The sequence below is a fragment of the Eubalaena glacialis genome, chromosome 7 (assembly GCF_028564815.1).
Source record: "Eubalaena glacialis isolate mEubGla1 chromosome 7, mEubGla1.1.hap2.+ XY, whole genome shotgun sequence".
Classification (NCBI taxonomy): Eukaryota; Metazoa; Chordata; class Mammalia; order Artiodactyla; family Balaenidae; genus Eubalaena; species Eubalaena glacialis.
In genome coordinates, this window is record NC_083722.1 from 16,266,348 (window position 1) to 16,284,469 (window position 18,122).

At 35.2% G+C, this 18,122-nt stretch overlaps 1 protein-coding gene across 3 annotated transcripts in view; it reads left to right on the forward strand.

Annotated features, from left to right (window-relative positions):
• Positions 1–18,122, forward strand: part of CDKAL1 (CDK5 regulatory subunit associated protein 1 like 1) — a 669,678-nt gene that overhangs the window by 12,425 nt on the left and 639,131 nt on the right. For 2 of the 3 annotated variants that reach the window (XM_061194866.1, XM_061194867.1), the window contains exons 3-4: positions 561–735; positions 1,996–2,108. In XM_061194866.1, coding sequence (XP_061050849.1) covers positions 561–735; positions 1,996–2,108 — 288 coding nt within the window. The remainder of the gene's footprint in view (positions 1–560; positions 736–1,995; positions 2,109–18,122) is intronic. The other variant, XM_061194868.1, reaches the window with a different exon arrangement.

The window sequence follows — 18,122 nt, forward strand, 5'->3', positions numbered from 1 at the left end:
TTGTAAATGTTTCCCCATGTCTTAATCTATTTTTTATTGTTTTAAAATAAATTATAGACATAATATTTACCTCCACATATTCAGTATGCATCTCTAAAAAATAAGATTTTAAACATAAAGACAATACTTTATATCTAATGATTTATTGCAATATCCAAATACTGTCTAATACCCAGTTCATATTCTGATTTCCCTAATTGTTCCCAAAATGTCTTACAGTTGTTTGGACAAAGTAAGACCTGATCAAGAACATGAAGTGTGTTCATATTATCTTTTAAGTCTCCTTTAATCTTGAACAGTTCCTTTCCTGCTTTTTTCTCCATGACACTGATTTGTTGAAGAAATAGTTCCAGTTGAACCCTGGAATGTCCCACTATCAATAAGATTTATCTGGTGTTTCTTTTACTGTATCTCCTGTATTTTCTGTAAACTTGAAGTTAAAATCTAAAGGCTTTATTAGGTTCAAGTTTGGCGAGAATATTTCACGGGTAATGTTATGTTAAACAGATTTTCTGAGGGACTCATACGCTTGAATCATTTATAACTTTTTTATGTGCTAGAGAAGATGCCTTCTGCATCCTGTGATACATTCCTGGATGACATAGAAGATATTGTGTCACAAGAAGATTCAAAGCCCCAAGATAGGCATTTTGCGAGAAAGCACGTTATTCCAAAGGTGCGAAGGCGAAATACCCAAAAATATTTACAAGACGAAAACAGTCCACCAAGTGATAGGTAAGCTTTTCTTTTCTTTGAAATTATATTCAGTATCATACCAGGGGAGAGGCTGGCACTACTGTATATGATATACATAATGTCTCTTTTAAAAAAACCTTTGAAATTTTGAGAGGAAATATGTAGTGTTTTTTTTGTTTGTTTTGTTTTTAATTTGAATGGTTTTAAATTTAGCAAAGTCATTGACTAAAGAAGAAAAAGATGTCAAATTGCATGTTTCTTAAAGGCAGGGCCTAGGGCAGTATTTGGCACAAAGATAGCTCCCTCCCTGCACCCTCCCCTGGCTGGATCTCTTTGCTGTTACAGTAGTTGGTGTGTAATTGTTACTCCCACATTAAAAATTTTATTGGAATTTGTGATTCTTATGAGATAGTGGTGGTTTGGGCATTTGGTTTTTCTTAGCAAATTTACAAATACTTGTGGATCATCTAAAGGCATTGGGCACAAATTATTGTGCTGTTTACACTGTTATATTAGGTCTCTGGTGAAATTCTAATACAATGTAGCCAGAAAGGAATATGCAGTTATATAGTTTTAATATGCTTATATTTGTTTACCTAGTAAATTGTTGAGAGTTTTAATACACTTGATTATTTTGTTTGGAACAGATTCATAAGATGTATGAATTTAAAATTTGCTTATATTTTAATGAATGAAGTTTATTAAGTTTGTCCTAAACATGTCATTAAGGTAATGTCTATTTAATTATTAATTATCAGGGCAATCCAAGTTGAAAGTCCTTTTATTTCCTTTGTAAAAATATTACATTTTTTAGAACTCTATTTTTATATATGGAATGCTTTGAATAGTGCTGTAGAGTGACAGATTTTCATTTTGATTCAGTTATTTATATCTGTAAGTTATAAAATAAAGATTGTAACTAGTATATAGTAGTCTTTAGATGTATTTAACTTTATTTACCATTGCTGCTAGAACCATTTTCTGTGCTATTGTTATTTGTTTGTACCTTTCCAGGAGTTGAACTTAGTGGTAGTATTTAGTAGTACTGAATTTAAAATACAACTCAGAGAAAAGATATTTTTTATATAGAGTCTTAACTTAGAATTCTGTGCTGTTATTTTATCTTGTATTTAAATTTTTGGTGTCACAGCAGATTATGTATTAAGTTGGTGCATTTAATGAATAGCCTGTGAATGGATTGCAGTGAGTGAGTATTTTTGCATAATGGGCCCAGAAATTACCTAGTGCTTTTTTTAAAAAAATCCCTTAATGAGACTTTTTTTTTAAATTCATTAACAGCACTATTCCAGGCATACAGAAAATTTGGATACGAACTTGGGGCTGTTCTCATAATAATTCAGATGGAGAATATATGGCTGGACAACTGGCTGCTTATGGATATAAAATTACAGGTAATGAGATCTGTAATGTATTTTATTGATTAAATTTTTCAGAGCTAAGTTTTTTAGAGATATCTATTCTAACTTCAGCAACTAAAGGACATTTTAGCATAACTTGATGATTTTAAGGGAAAACAAAATGATACCTAATATATGTTGTCTAGATAACAACAGTTGACCCTTGAACAGCACAGCTTCGAGCTGTGTGGGTCCACTTAATCCGGGGACCTTTTCAGTACATACACTGTTATGTTTACAATCCGTGGTTGGTTGAATCCTAGGATGTGGAACCCTCGGATATGGAGGGCTGGCTATGGCACTTGAAGATATGCGGATTTTGGTCTCTGCTGCAGGTCCTGGAACCAATCCCCTGCACATACTTAGGGATGACTCTGTGTGTGTGTGTGTGTGTGTGTGTGTGTGTGTGTATAATATTAAAAAAAAAACTTTATTTTGAAATAAGTTTGGACTTACAGGAAAGTAGTAAAATTGAGAGTTTGTATATGCCCTTTATCCAGGTTCCCCTAATCTTAATATCTAACATAATTGTAGTATAATTAATAAATTGGGAAATTAGCGTTAGCGCAATACTATTATCTAAACTACAGATCTTGTTTGAATTTTGTCCGGTTTCCCATTTACATCCTTTTTATGTTTCAGGATCCAATCTAGGATCTCACCTTATGTTTATTTGTAATGTCTCCTTAGTCTCCTCCAATCTGTGACAGTTGCTCAGTTTTTTCTCATCTTTTATGACTTGGACACTTCTGAAAGAAAATCGATTATTTTATAGAATGTCCCTCACCTTGGGTTTGTCTGATAGAGTAAGGTAATTATGATTACCTTAGATTAGAGTAAGGTAATTATGCATTTTTGGCAAGAAGAGCACGGAAGTGATATTATATCCTTCTCAGTGCATCACATCGGGCAGGGGGCTTCATGATGTTAGTACACTACCCCTTGTCTGTCAGATTTCTCCACAGTAAAGTTACTATTTTTCTCATTGTAACTAATAAATATCCTGTGTCTCCTCAACCTCTTGCCTAGTAATTTTACTATTCGATAATTTTAGTATCTGTTGGTGGATCTTGTCTGCAACAGTTATTACTGTGATATTTGCTTAGTGGTGATTTTCTATTTTCTTCTTTTCTTCCACATTTATTAATCAGAGTCTTCTGTAAGGAAGGGCTGTCCTTTCCTCCCCATTTTATTTGTTGATATCAGTATGAACTCATGGATATTTATTTTATTCTGTAGGTTATAGTTCAGAGCTATCATTATTTATTTTGTTGCTTGTATTGTTCCAACTTTGGCCATAGGACCTTGTTTAGGCTGGCTCCTGTGTCCTTCAAACATGCCCCCATTCCTTTTTGAGCACTTCCTTATTTTCTGGCACCACAAGATATTCTAGTGTTGTATTTTCCCTTCCCCAGCCTCGGAAGCAACCACTTTTCCAAGGAATCCTGACCGCTTTTATTAGGAGAATAGTGTTTAGAACCAGACCAGAGATCTGGGCACTAGTTGTGCTTATTGCTACTGTGAAGTATCAGTGCTTCGAGGTCCTCTCAGTGGACAGAGTTAGGAAATATATATGTATATGAACTGGCACATACACACATGTGTATCTGTTTCTGTTGTATGTACATTAAATGGGAACATAATTTGAATGCTTTGTGAGAGGCAGTGAATGGCCCAGTGCTTTATATGTGTCATCATGCTTAGTCCTTGTGACATAAGGACATATTAGCATCCATTCATATAGGTGAGAATGGAGAGGTTGTTTCTTACTTTAAATCACATGGGCGGTAAAGTCTGTTGCTGCAAAACATTGCTCTTGACCACTAGTCTATATCACATAGCAAATTGCCTTTGCATGTGTAGTTGGCCCGTCCTAGCTTCAAGATGGATGTGAGGAGAAGGGCAGATTGGAAAGTTATTCCTTTCATAGCATTGTTTCCTTCAATAAGTAAATAACCGTATGTCATTAACTCTGTTTTTGATAACTCATTCTTTTTTTTTTTAATTTATTTTAATTTATTTATTTATTTATTTTTGGTTGCGTTGGGGTGTCGTTTCTGCTCGTGGGCTTTCTCTAGTTGAGGTGAGCGAGGGCTACTCTTCATTGTGGTACGCAGGCTTCTCATTTCGGTGGCTTCTTTTGTTGTGGAGCATGGGCTCTAGGCGCGCGGGCTCCAGTAGTTGTGGCACGCGGGATCAGTAGTTGTGGTTTGTGGGCTCTAGAGCACAGGCTCAGTAGTTGTGGCGCACGGGCTTAGTTGCTCCACGGCATGTGGGATCTTCCTGGACCAGGGCTCGAACCCATGTCCCATGCATTGGCAGGCGGATTCTTAACCACTGCGCCACCAGGGAAGTCCTAATAACTCATTCTTTAGACAGCAAAATCAGTCTTAAAACAGGTAAAAACACTCAGTCTGCTTTTAGAATTACTTCTCTGTGTTCATTAGTAATTTTTGTATAATTTAGCCTGTACTTACCTTAATACATTCTGATGGTGCAGTTTGAAAATTAAGAAAATAGCCTTTAAGGTAACTTCCTAAATATTAAAAAAATTCAGAGCTTGACTTATCCTAGGTGATATTTAATATCTAACACATGTTAATTCATTTTAGCCTATTAGCAGGTTTTTAGTCTTATAACAGTACTCTTCTATGTAAAGTAAGTCTTGATGTGTTTATACAAGAATATTAAACTTTGTTATGCAAACCTAATTTTCGTTTCATATTTGGGAATAGTAAAAAGGGAAATTGGTTCCTTAATCACTTGAATGTGAAATTTATTTTTCTTATTAATGTAGTTTATTTCTTTTATATGCCTGTATTACTTATATGTATTCGTATTAATTTTACATACTGTTGATTTTACCCACTTCAGAAATTTATCAGTTTTAATTCTAGTCTGGCTTGCATGCAGTAGACTATAGGACCACTTTCTTACTTGTCTAGAAGCCATGGGCCCAGAAAATATAAACATTAGCTTCCTTAAAATATTTAGTAAGGAAATCTCTACAGATCTTTCATTTAGGTTAGATATATGAATGATTTCTGGATACCTATGCCAGTGGTCTCTTTTGTTATTGTGGAATAATGAGAGTTTATGAAAATTATTATTGCTTAATAGTTTATAATATTTCATTAGTCACATGTAGACCAAAAATATTTTCGTTTAACTCTGTAATTGATAAAATGAGATATATAATAGATTATGTATAATGTACACAGAGGTTACCGAAAACAGTATACAGAGAAATTCAGAAATCTCAGTTACCAATGGTAGATATTTTTACTATTTGGGGAAGAAAGAGAGATTAGGTATATACTTGAAATTGCTACTTCTAACTGTGTGAATCTAGGAATATAATTACTCCATAGTAAGACCTCACAGAGGCTTACTCAGAGAAGTAAATGCTTGTTCGTTGCCTCTTTCAAATCCTTTTTATTTTGAGGAAAAGGGTGGTTTATAACTTATGAGATAATGCCTGCTTGCTTCTCATTTCAAAGAATGAAACCTGCTGAGGAAAAATGATGTCATTCTCTAAAACTCAGATACCTGTTTGCATGATAGAATTAAATTAGTATTATGGAAAGCAGTTAAACTGTCCTTGTAGGTACAGTGGCTTTTTACAGAAGTATGATTTGAACACATACATTTCATGAGTGTGTTCTTCAAGTGAGCAATTTTTATAGACTGACCCCCTACCCCCCAAATAATGCTGCTTTGGTTGTTGTTTTTGGATTATTTCTTTTGAATGTTGGTAAATTATTTTCATTGTCCTCATTGGTGGCAGATCTTTATATCTTGAGAATATATTTAGTGTTTGAATGGTCACAGGTCATTTGAGGTCAAATCTGATGAACAAGTATTGTGGTATGATACTTATATGTTGGGACTCTTCATTACTGTGACATAAAATAGGATACATGCTGATTTTTCTGATCTCTACATTCTAGTTTTCTTTTTCTTCTTTAAATAGAGCATGGAAACATTTAGTTTTTTGTTTATCTCGTCTTTTCATCTCAACAGGAATCTCCTCTTGTGATAGGAAGCACAAAACTATGTTTCAACCATCAGCCTACTAAGTGGTACTAGTTTTGATTCTGTACTAAATTGTGTGTTATCCATACAAATTAAGTAGTGTTAATTTTGTTCTTGTTTAAATCCTGAGCAATGTTTTCCTTATATTTGAGAGTGAACTTGCATGGTTGATTAGATTCTTCACCTTTTACAGAGATAAAGAGAAAATCTAGTTCACTCTTGTGAATTCTAAAATACTTTGGCTCCAGTTCCTGACTTTTTTAGCCTGGTATTATGTCAAAGTGAATGCCCAGTCATAGTTAATAGCTTGCATGATAATCAAATTATTTTGATAAAAGTTTTAAGCTCAATTTTCTCACTGGTAGATGCGGGAAAACTTCATCTTTTTTTATCGTCTTTCTCTGGGAACTTGCGATCATTTTTCATCCTGTTCCACTTTTGGCCTGACCTTTTCAGGTCACTTAAACTTCTTGTTTGCATTTCTTGTAGCATGTAAGTGGTAGTACTTCAGCTCACATATAGTTGCAGTAATTTTTGTGAATAAATGCTCTGGAGTGCTCAGTTGTATTAAGATGACCAGTCTTTTCAAAATTGCTGGCATTCTGATACTGAACAACTTAAAAATATTTTTTAGTTTTAATATTTTAGAGTTTTTTTTTCTAGGCCTTACTAATATTTTATACGGTCAGTGTTTAATTCAGCACATCCACATATTTGTCACTGTCTTTACTCTTCATTCCATCTTGCACCTCAGACCTTTATCTGGAATCTTTCTGCCTAAAGTACACCCTTCAAAATATTTTACAATTTTTATGAGTGACAAATTTACAGAGACTAACAGATTTTCATAAACTTCACTTTTGCTTAATTGCTTAATGATTCATATTGCCCTTTGAGGTTTTGTAAAACTTTTTTTTGATAATTCATTTAGAAATAGCCTGTGTTTAAACTTTATTTTATTTTTTAAGAAAATGGGCAGATGAGTAATTACCATGAAAGCTTCACTTAAAAATCTATTTTTTTGCATTGTTGTCTCTGATTTTGAGGAAAAAACCTTTTTTCAGATGTTGACACTGGAACATGTAAAATAATGTTGGCTCTTTTTTTGGCTGTTAAAATTCTAGTTGGTTTGGATTAAAGACATGATGTATTTTTAGCTCTTGGACAATAGATGGCAGTATTACATTACGTGATCACTGCATCTATGCCATTAATATGAAAAGTGAATTTTGTGTTACAAATAGTCTTCTAATAAAATTATTAGAAGTCAATTAAATTAGTTAACACTTTATTTTATTCTGATTTATTGCTTTTTAAACTTTTTAGTAGTACTTATATAAGAATCAGACAAATTGACCTTTTCAGAGGCAGCATGATCCAGCTCAGATACCAGCCCACCATATGTATGCTGGAGACCACATGTGAAATTATTCGTTCATTGCTTACTGCTTGACATCGTCGTTGCTCTGTTGCCCTGACTGTGCTTGTTCTAGAATGTGGTCATTGTCCTTTTGCCCAGAAGAGCATGCTAAAGTGGGAGTTTTTGAATCTGAGGACAGACATTTGATACCTTTACCATTACATTGCTTTCACACTTAACTAAAAACTAACCTTCACATAAGGTGCATCTTGAGTAATCCCCAAATCTATGAACATATGTTAAGGTTAAAGAGGTTTAATATTAAAAGAGAATGGGGGCTTCCCTGGTGGCGCAGTGGTTGAGAGTCTGCCTGCTACTGCAGGGGACACGGGTTCGAGCCCTGGTGTGGGAAGACCCCACATGCCGCGGAGCAACTAGGCCCGTGAGCCACAGTTACTGAGCCTGCGCGTCTGGAGCCTGTGCTCCGCAACAAGAGAGGCCGCGATAATGAGAGGCCCGCGCACCGTGATGAAGAGTGGCCCCCACTTGCCGCAACTAGAGAAAACCTTCGCGTAGAAACGAAGACCCAACACAGCCATAAATAAATAAATAAATAAATAACAAAAGTGATTGTAAAAAAAAAAAAAAGAGAGAATGGAGTAAATTACAGCACTTTAAAATTTCCCACTCATTCCCACTTTACCAGCATCAAACACATGTTTGATGGTTAATTCAAGATGATTTGAATGTCCAGGCATTTGCAGAGACTTTCCTTTTGGTTATTCCTTCATTGTAGCTTGGTGATTCTCAAATTTAACAGTTTCTAAGAGTTCTTGTACTGTGTTACATACACAAATTCGTGTATGTCATATGTATGGGTGATTTAAGGGCTTTTTGTGTATGCGTGTGTGTTGTGACTATACCTTTGATCACCTAATCGGATCATTAGCTGTAACTGCTTGTACAGCTGTATCTCCACTTGCCCTGCCGCCGTTCAGCTTACTTCCTCTGGTTAGAGATGGAGAGGCTGGTACCTCAGCTACTTCCTGTCTTAGGGTAATTCATCTTTTCTTTACATGTTCTCTCCCATGGTGTGTGACTTCCTTCTGTCTTAATCATCTTTACCTTTGGCATCTCAGAGACACTGTTGCTTAGTGATTAAGAGCAGACTGTAGCCAGCTGTTAATATTGAGCCAGACTGTAAAGCCAGCTACTGCCATGTATTAGCTTTATGACTTTGGGCAAATGACAATACCTCTGTGCTTCAGTATCCTTATTTATTTAATGAAGATGACTACAGCAGTCCTTTCTAAAGATTAAATATTAGTATGTACAAACGTGTTCAATGTGTGTCTGGTATTATCATCATCATCAAACTCAGTACCTGTCACACAATAGGAATTCAGGTGTTTTTTGTGTGTGCATTAGTGAACAAGTAAAAACAATGTTTTGACTATAATGTATTGAAGTAGTTTTATTCTTTCTTTATAGCAGAATAAAAATTAAAGTATACTCTAAAGTTTAAATAAATGTGGTATGTGGTATGTGTGTGAGTCCCTTGAGTTTTTCAGTAGAATCCTATTTAGTGGCTGTTAAGTCCAGTCTTCATGGTCCTGACATGTCTCAGATAAGATCCTCGTGCTGTCACTTTACCTGACATGGACACAACAAATTCTGTTGAATCAGAAATCTAATTTAATCCATTCTTATTAAATTGGAAGCAGTAATTGCTTTCAATTTAATGGGATTGAATTCAGTATTAGAAGTTTTGAGATTCCTTCAAACATAATAAAATTTGGTTATATATATATTTCCATGTATTTGTGTGTATACCTGTGCATTTGCAGAGAGAGAAGTGATCTTGGAGCATTGCTTGTGTTCAGGTGAGTTATCTGCAGCGATTGGTAAGGGGGCATAGTACGGGGTGGCAACGAGAATAACACTTACTCCTTCTTTTTTCCCTTTCTGCCCAGGGAGAAAAGCAGGGAGAATTAAAAGTAAGGGCTTTCAAAGTGGGATTTCCATCCATTCAGAAATAGGGGAGGGAAATCAAGAGTCTCTAGAGAAGATCCAGAATGTTGTTTACTCTTGAGGGGGGGCACATCCAGTGCTCCCAGTGATGAAAAAAGAGCTGTGGGGTGAAAGGGAATCCTTTAAAAATGTATGCTTAGCATGTTTATATTCAGTCTTTCCCACTGAATCATTTTTAGAAATGGCTATGTTTACCAATTTTTATGTCTTATACTGTGCTTTTTCTTGAATATGTTATGAACAAGATGTGAGGCTAATTAATGAACATTTCTGAGTTAATGTCTAATTATTGCATTTGATCGTGGAGTTCTGTTTCACAGATGTAGTACTTCTGTCCCATCCCTCTGGCTTGCTCTTTGCTTTTACTCTTTCAGTGTTTTCAGTAACCATTTTAGCTACCATCTTATCAGCTGTTGTCTTCTTTCTTTCTTTTTAATTGAGTGGCAGTGTGCAGTAATTTAGGATGGGTTCATTACATATTAACTGATTTTGAAGTCTGCTCCATGAAGAACTACTCGATGACTGCACTTTGAATTAAATTCATAGTAACAAATGAATCAAAGATAAAAGATCATTGAGAATATTTTCTTTTTTCCATGTGAGAGCTGAATTGTTAGCTAGCTTACAAAAATAAGGGAGCTGTGAGGGTGTTCTAGAATAACTATGTTATGGTCTCATAAAAACTATTCAGGAAATCAGTGAAAGAGGTAAAAGTAGAAGACATTGAAAATGCTATACAGACATCTAAATATGAGATCAAATTAAGGCAAAGAAGCTTTAGGGGGAATATTTGAAGCTTATCATTTCCATCTCATTTGTAGCAGCTTTTTATCTGTGTCTTAGGTAAGTTGCAAATCACATGCAAGCCATAAACAAGGGCTGTTTTTTTCCTGAGGAAAAAAATGAGAGAAGGCTTTGCAGTTTTCAGTGAAGGTTTTTTCTTTTGGCACAGAGGTAGGAAGAATACTGTATTAGATGAAGAGTTTTTGTGTTCGTGAAATGTAAACAGCTGTGAGAGTGTAGTCAGTGTTTGTATGTTCTTCATGTAGTAATTTAAACATAAATATCTTTTCCTTGCAAGTATATACAAAAAACATTGTACAAATAAAATTTTGCAAAATCTTATTGAAGAATTAATGTTGAAATTTAAAAACTAGCAATTTCAAGATACTGATGACTCACCCATTCTTAACTGAGGGATATTTGAGTCAGGCATTAACATTTTCTGAGCCTCAGTTTTCTTTGAAATGAAATGGTGCTCTGCCAACCTCATGAAATTGAAATGAAAACATATAAACATGAGGTAATATTTTAGTTTTTGAAAATATTTATGTTTTAAAATAAATAACTCATTTATTACACCTTAATGTTATTAAATTGTAAACGGATGTTTTTTTAATTTCTTGCTTTGCTCTCTTTCATCACATTTAAAGATATTTTTGTACAATTTAGAAGCTCAATTCCTAAATGTACCAAAAGGTGGCACTGTTTACGTATATATAATATTTTGCTTTTTGATGAAAAAATGTGTTGCATGTTTTATCTGCAAATGTATTAAATTGAGGTTATATTTTTTAACGTTTAATTTTCTGTTTTGTAAATGGATTTTTAATTCAGGTAAGGTTTACTAGGACCAGGTTACTTTTTTTTTGGAAATAGTTTGGAAATTTAGATATTTGACAATCATCGTGTAGACATAGACTGCTGTATAATCCAATATAATTAATGGTAAAACCTTGTATTAATGTGACAGCTAATGTTTCATGGAAAACATAGTTGCTTTTGTATAGCAAAAACCATTAATTTTTTTAAGCCTCTAAAAACTATCCAGTGATTAAAACATAACAGCCATAAATAAATGATTTGTGTGGCTTTTAGGTCATACCACATAGGTTTATCCATTCTGGAATGTTACTTTATGGTAAAAGTACCTTTGAAAATTTAGAAAAATCCTTCATTGCTTGAATTTCCTACCAGCAGTAGTGAGATGAAAGGAGAATCTAGGTTCTATGAATAGCTTCTCTAGGTGAAGAATGCAAAAATTAGATAATATGAATTTGACTTGAAGTGAGGATTATTTATATAAAGGATGTGGTGCATACATTTCCCATACAGTTAGGTGAAAACCCCCCTGATTGTTTATTCATGGAGCATATTACATCCAATGTAGTTTATGACCCCAGAAGATAATACAATTAGTATATTTTTATGTCCAATAAAAGCTGTCTGTAGTTGTTTTTTAATATAAACAGAATTTGTCAATGATTTTTACTGGATGTAGAACAGCACAAAATGCTTCTGTTACTAATATAAAATGCTTGACTCTTGTTTTGGGTGTAAGATTAAAAAAATCTAAGATAATTTCAGGTGTGCTTCCACTGTTTCCTTTATTTAAAAGCAGAAAATGTTTGAAGTCAACATAACTTGTACATTTCAGTTTTTGTTATTTTTTTCTGAAGTATCTCTTTTTAAGGTACTAATCCTTAGAAATAAAGAGTTAACAGGGCTTCCCTGGTGGCGCAGTGGTTGAGAGTCTGCCTGCTAGTGCAGGGGACACGGGTTCGAGCCCTGGTCTGGGAAGACCCCACATGCCGCGGAGCAACTAGGCCCGTGAGCCACAATTACTGAGCCTGCGCGACTGGAGCCTGTGCTCCGCAACAAGAGAGGCCGTGATAGTGAGAGGCCCGCGCACCGCGATGAAGAGTGGCCCCCGCTTGCCGCAACTAGAGAAAGCCCTCGCACAGAAACGAAGACCCAACACAGCCAAAAATAAAAAAATAAATTAAAAAAAAAAAAAAAAGAGTTAACATCTTCCTCCATTAAAAACTCATCCTTATAACTCTGAAGTGACTGTCTCAGTTACTAAATGTATGTAGTTTGGGGGAAGTGAAGACACAATTGGCAGTTAGAGGGGTTCTTTTATGTTCATGAGAGTGTATGTGCTTATATTTAAATGTTCACTCTTATTGCTGCTTTTGTTGATGTTAGTAATAATGATGCATATGTGATTTGTCTGAATTGTTTAAAAATGCATAATTAAAGGAGGATTTGATTATTCAGCAACTGTTTCAGTAGCTGAAGACTATCATTTAGACATTTTCTTCCAATATTTGACAATTGTTCAGTGAGCTATGAATAGTATGAAAAATTGTAGGAAAGCATTGTAACACTACAATACTTCAGAGCCCATACTCTTAGGATATTCTTATTGTAGAGATTAATGGAGTGTTTTAATTATTTAGCAAGAAACAGATCTGTTTTTTAACCTAGTCTTTTTCTAGATGTAAAATTCTAGGGATTTGGTAAATAACAAAGATTATTTTCCTAAATAACAAAGATTATTTTCCTAAATGACTTTGTGTTTAGGGATTTTTGTAAGGAAATTAGAAAGTGCAAAAATGCTCTCAGAATAACTTTTTTAGAAAGCATGAAACTGAGAAAGACAGCTAAGTGTCCCCAAAATGCTTTCAGTAGGTCCCCACCCCCTGCTCCTCCCCAGGCTCCCCATAATGGCAAATGTGCTTCTCAGGGTAGGACCTGAAGTAGTAAAATGTGATATTATACAAGCAATATTTTTTTCCTAAAATACTTGTGATTAAAAGAAATCCAATCAATCAGCATTATATATTCGTATAAAAAAAGATCTATCATGCAGATTTTGTCTGGCTCCTTTAGATGCCTTATAATAATGTGCTAATTTATGCTGATGATCTTACCTTATGACCCTTCTGTGTGGCCTAGATATGTTAATATGTTATAGCTTTTTAATTTTAGTCATCTGTGTTGGTTGAATATGCTTGTTAGTCCACAGTACCACTCACCAGTCTATGTCAAGGACTGGAAAAGAACAAGAAAAATTTATCTCAGAATCAGTTTCTTTAAGCATGCATTAGTAATGGAGGAAATTACAAAATAGACATAATTTATTTTTATTCTTTCTATAAAAAGTATACTCGGAGGGATTTTTTTTCCTTCTAATATTTAGCCCTTTATCTGAAAGTGTAATGTCCCTTTAGCTTAGCCTTGAAATTGTTGTCCCCCATTTTTGGTTCTCATCTTGATCTAAAAGACACTGATCAACTCAAATGCTTGAAAAATGTGGGGTAATTTTTAAATTAGCATACTTGGCATAACTGCGTAAGTATTTCTCAAACCTCTCTGAGCCTGTGATTCCTTGTCTCTAAAATGGGTTACAGGGCTGTTGTGAAAATTAATAAATGGTTGATAAACGTTAGCTATTATTATATTAAGTATTAATAAAGAAAAGTCACCATTATGTATGTTTTAAATTTGAGTCTCTGAAATGAACGGTAACTTAATGAAATTTAATTTAAATATGTGTTTTATTTATTTTAATTTATTTAAATGTCTTTTAGTTTTATGTATTTCTGTCATGCACATCTTTTTCTGATGGTGACTGTTAATTAGAAAATGAGAATGGGATATTGAAGTAATGTATAATAGATGGCTTCCGGGGGGGAACCAGTGAGGCAGAATGGAGTGATTTCATAGAAGGAATAAGGGATTAGAAGTTGGAAGATTGGAGGTCTTGCTTTAAAGGTGACATGGATTATTAGTGAACTTACTTATCTCTTTTTTGGCTTCTTTTCTCCTTTTTTAAAAAAATGTATTTTATATTGTATTTTATATTAAATCAACTAGAGTTGATTTACAGTGTTGTGTTAGTTTCAGATGTACAGCAAAGTGATTCCGTTACACATATACATAAATCTTTTTTTTGACTTTTTAATTCTTGCCTGTGAAATAACCCATTTTGACTGTTGCAGAAATATGAGGGTTGGGTGGGCAGGTCATGTTTTTTCACCTTTCTCTCACTCTGAAAGAGGTACAGCACTAGGTTAAGAAATATCAAGTGTGAAATCCTTCCCCAGCATTTCTCATTCCATTCCTCCTTATCCCATCTCCCCCAGCACACCTCCAAAGCAGGCTTTTCCTTAACACACTATTACGACCAAGATTATCTTTATCTCTGCTTGTAGCACTCATTAGGCTCTACTGGAATTATTTGTTTACATAACTTTCTCTCCTGTAAGACTGAACTTGAGTATAGGGAGAGCCCTTTTTTCTTGTATTCTTAGTACCTATTACCATATTTGGCCTGTAATAAGCACTTGGTTCGTGTTCATTGAATGAATTTATATCGATGTTCATGTCATTCATGAGAAACAGGTAAAATTTACTGAGTGAGTCCATGGAGTACAGAGGTGGTTTCTCATTTGTGTTGCCTTTACTATTAGGTGTAAACCACCGATGATTTCTTACCACCTGAAAGAATTAAATTTAGCATTTTTCTAGGTCAAGTAGTCTTTTATAAGTTTTTGAGACCCTTTTATGAGCCTGACCATAGTAAGTGGCCTTGTCGGTGCTTTACAAATGTTGTGATTCGTGGGCACCTTAAGTATAGATTTCCTGCTTAAAGTGACTGAACAGAATAGGCACATTGTTCTTTGTTAGTTTCCTCAATTGGTTCTTGTAATTTTCCTGTTTCTACTGGTGATACCTTAAGGCATCTGGCCCGTGTTGAGTATTTCTTCCTGACTCATCATTCCTTCTGCCACCTGCCAAAGAAATGCTTTTACTTTGGTCAAGAACATTTGGAGTGAGTTAGATTTCATTATGGGGTAGGTCATGGACCACCTGATAAGTGTAAACATGTCATACTAATTAGCATTGACTGGCTGCCACTAGAATGCTTAATTCTGGTGTTCTGCTTTTTAAACCTACAGGTGTTATGGAGGATGGAAAAATCCTTTATCTGAATATGAAACTGGGCATCAAATTTGAAGACTTTTCCCCCACTCCCAGTATGATTTTACTTTGTGAGAAGCTCCAGTAGACTGTATTATATTTACTTTTATATAATGTTTCAGGATTGTTAGAATTTTTTCCTTAGGTATATTTAAGTCACCGCTTTTTAAGATAATTTAGAAAAGAGGAATTGAGGGTTGGCAATTAAAAAGGAAGAAAAATGGCTCATAGATCGTATGTAGAGGTTCTAACCTTTTCATCCTGGAAGAGAGGGATACTTTGGGGCACTAGTGCTTATCATCTTGTATCTGAGAGCTGGGAGGCAGCTGAGATTTGTGCTGGAAGGTCCCTGGGACCCCCCAAAATAGGAATCCTTTGCAGTAAGAAAGGAATCTATTGGACTTACAAATGTTTGGACACATTCTTAGAATGCATTTTATCTGCTGCAAGCCAAAAGACGTTTACTCACATTTGAATGAAACTGTAGAAGGGAAATCCTGAATTTTCTCGAAAGCAGGGGAGGTTAGAGAACCTTAAAAGCGCAGTATCCATCCTTATGAACTGAAAGAGTAAAATGTCACTTATTGTCCTTTCTTTTAGTGCAATGTCTTTATTAGACTGTAGTAAATTTTACAGATATTGATAGGGGCTTCCATGGGTTCTTTTTCTACCTTTGGTCTCCCTGTCCTATCTTCCGATTAGATCTTAGATTCCCTCAAATATATTCTCTTGCTATGGAAATCTTTATAAATATTAGCCCCTTGATTGGGGAGGGACTACTTTCCACCTATATTTCTCGAAAGGGAAACGTACATAAATGTCTAGAAAGAGTTGTGTTGAGCTTAAAGAATAAGTACTAAAGGTGGGAGAAGGAACAAGAAAAACTCAACGTTAAAGCAGCATCTATTGAGTTAGACTCTGGGCAAAGCTGACCAACTTGCCTTGTGATCTTAGCCAAGCCATTTCGTCCTTCAGTTTACTTATATCTCAAATGAGTGAGTTGTACTCCAGTGTTCTCTGGTTCTGTATAAATTCATTCATTCATTAGATACTCATCGGGTGCCTGTGGTGCTGTGTGTTCATCAGCGAGCAAGGCAGATATGGTCTCATCCTTGTAAGAAGACTTCTGTTTCCCCTGTCTCTGCTGACCTTTTTCCCATTCTTCCCTTATCTAGTAATTGGGTGGATAATGAGGAAATGAAGCAATTATAAATGATTAATTACAAATTTGGGGACCCTGTCTGCTTATTTATGTACAAAATGGATCAGTATTTTTTTGGGAAAAAAGAACAACTTGTAAAGATGATAGTTTATATACGTTAAAAAGGTTATTAAAATGAAGAAGTGAGTTATCTGTTAGTGGAAATAATTGGGTGACTTAGGAGTGAGAGAAGTGAAAGAGAATGATCTTGTTTAAGTTTAGGTGTGCCAGGTATAAATGGAAAAGATTTATCCCTGACGTTGGAAGGTAATTTAAAAAAAAGTATTTGAGCTTTTTGGGTGTAGTTACGCTGTTGTATATGTTGAAGGTCAGATGTAATTTTTTTGGGCGGTGGGGGTGGGGGGAATCTCTTTGGTTTGAGTCAGCTCTAGTGTCTTGAGCTTTATGCCTTTAGTCTGGAGAACTGAAATTTATTATCTCACAGAAGGGGAAAATAATTTGAATAGAGTTAATTGAAATGAAAGAAGTAAATTTTTCTTTTTTAAGATTTAATCTTATTTATTTCTGGCTGCATTGGGTCTTCGTTGCTGCACGTGGGCTTTCTCTAGTTGCGGCGAGCGGGGGCTACTCTTCATTGTGGTGCGCGGGCTTCTCATTGGGGTGGCTTGTCTTGTTGCGGAGCACGGGCTCTAGGCACGTGGGCTTCAGTAGTTGTGGCACGTGGGCTCAGTAGTTGTGGCTCGCGGGCTCTAGAGTGCAGGCTCAGTAGTTGTGGCCACAGGCTTAGTTGCTCCGCGTCATGTGGGATCTTCCTGGACCAGGGCTCGAACCCGTGTCCCCTGCACTGGCAGGCAGATTCTTAACCACTGCGCCACCAGGGAAGTCTCAAAAGGAGTAAATTTCTACTTAATTAAGAAATACACTGAGACATCCAAAATGAAGAAAACTCCCATATTTGGCTTCTGGATCTAAAATGATACTCTAGTCTGTGTAGGTTGGTTCAGGAGCATTTAACTCTGTTGGAGGCAGCCAGGTTAGCTTTGTGGAATTTAAAACTCTGACTTTTCCCTAGATACTGACGAAAGCAACTAAATTTATTGGTTATTAGGGAGTGAGAGTAAGTTCAATTTTCTCCAGGCTTATGACAATTAGAGGTTGGTTCTAGAATATCTAATGCTTCAGTTTCAAGGCTACCTCTATTTGAGAGCTGTTTTGGGGAGATAACCTTGTAACACATACATTTTAATGAGTACATTACTTTTACCACCTGCTGAAGTCGACTTGGAGTGACTACTGACCTGAAGTGAATGCCTGTGTTCAATATTAATACGGCATGTCTGGATCCAGACAGCAATCTTTCATTTTGACATGCCCATAGTCAAAGTAAATTAATGTTTAAAACCCGAACACTTTAAGTTCAGTCAGTGTGTGCATTCCATAATAATCCTTCAGAAGCAGTTTACATAGAAATGCTGCGTGCTTTCTTATACTTTATTTATCATACATACAGGTCCACATTATAATATTTGTAACAAGATTTATCCATTGCTATTTTTGTGACTCACTTGTCTTGCGGTGGCTAAAGAAATTAATTATTTTAGGATTTAGTCTTTGCATGTTTTAAATAAAATTACACTGTTTTATATATTCA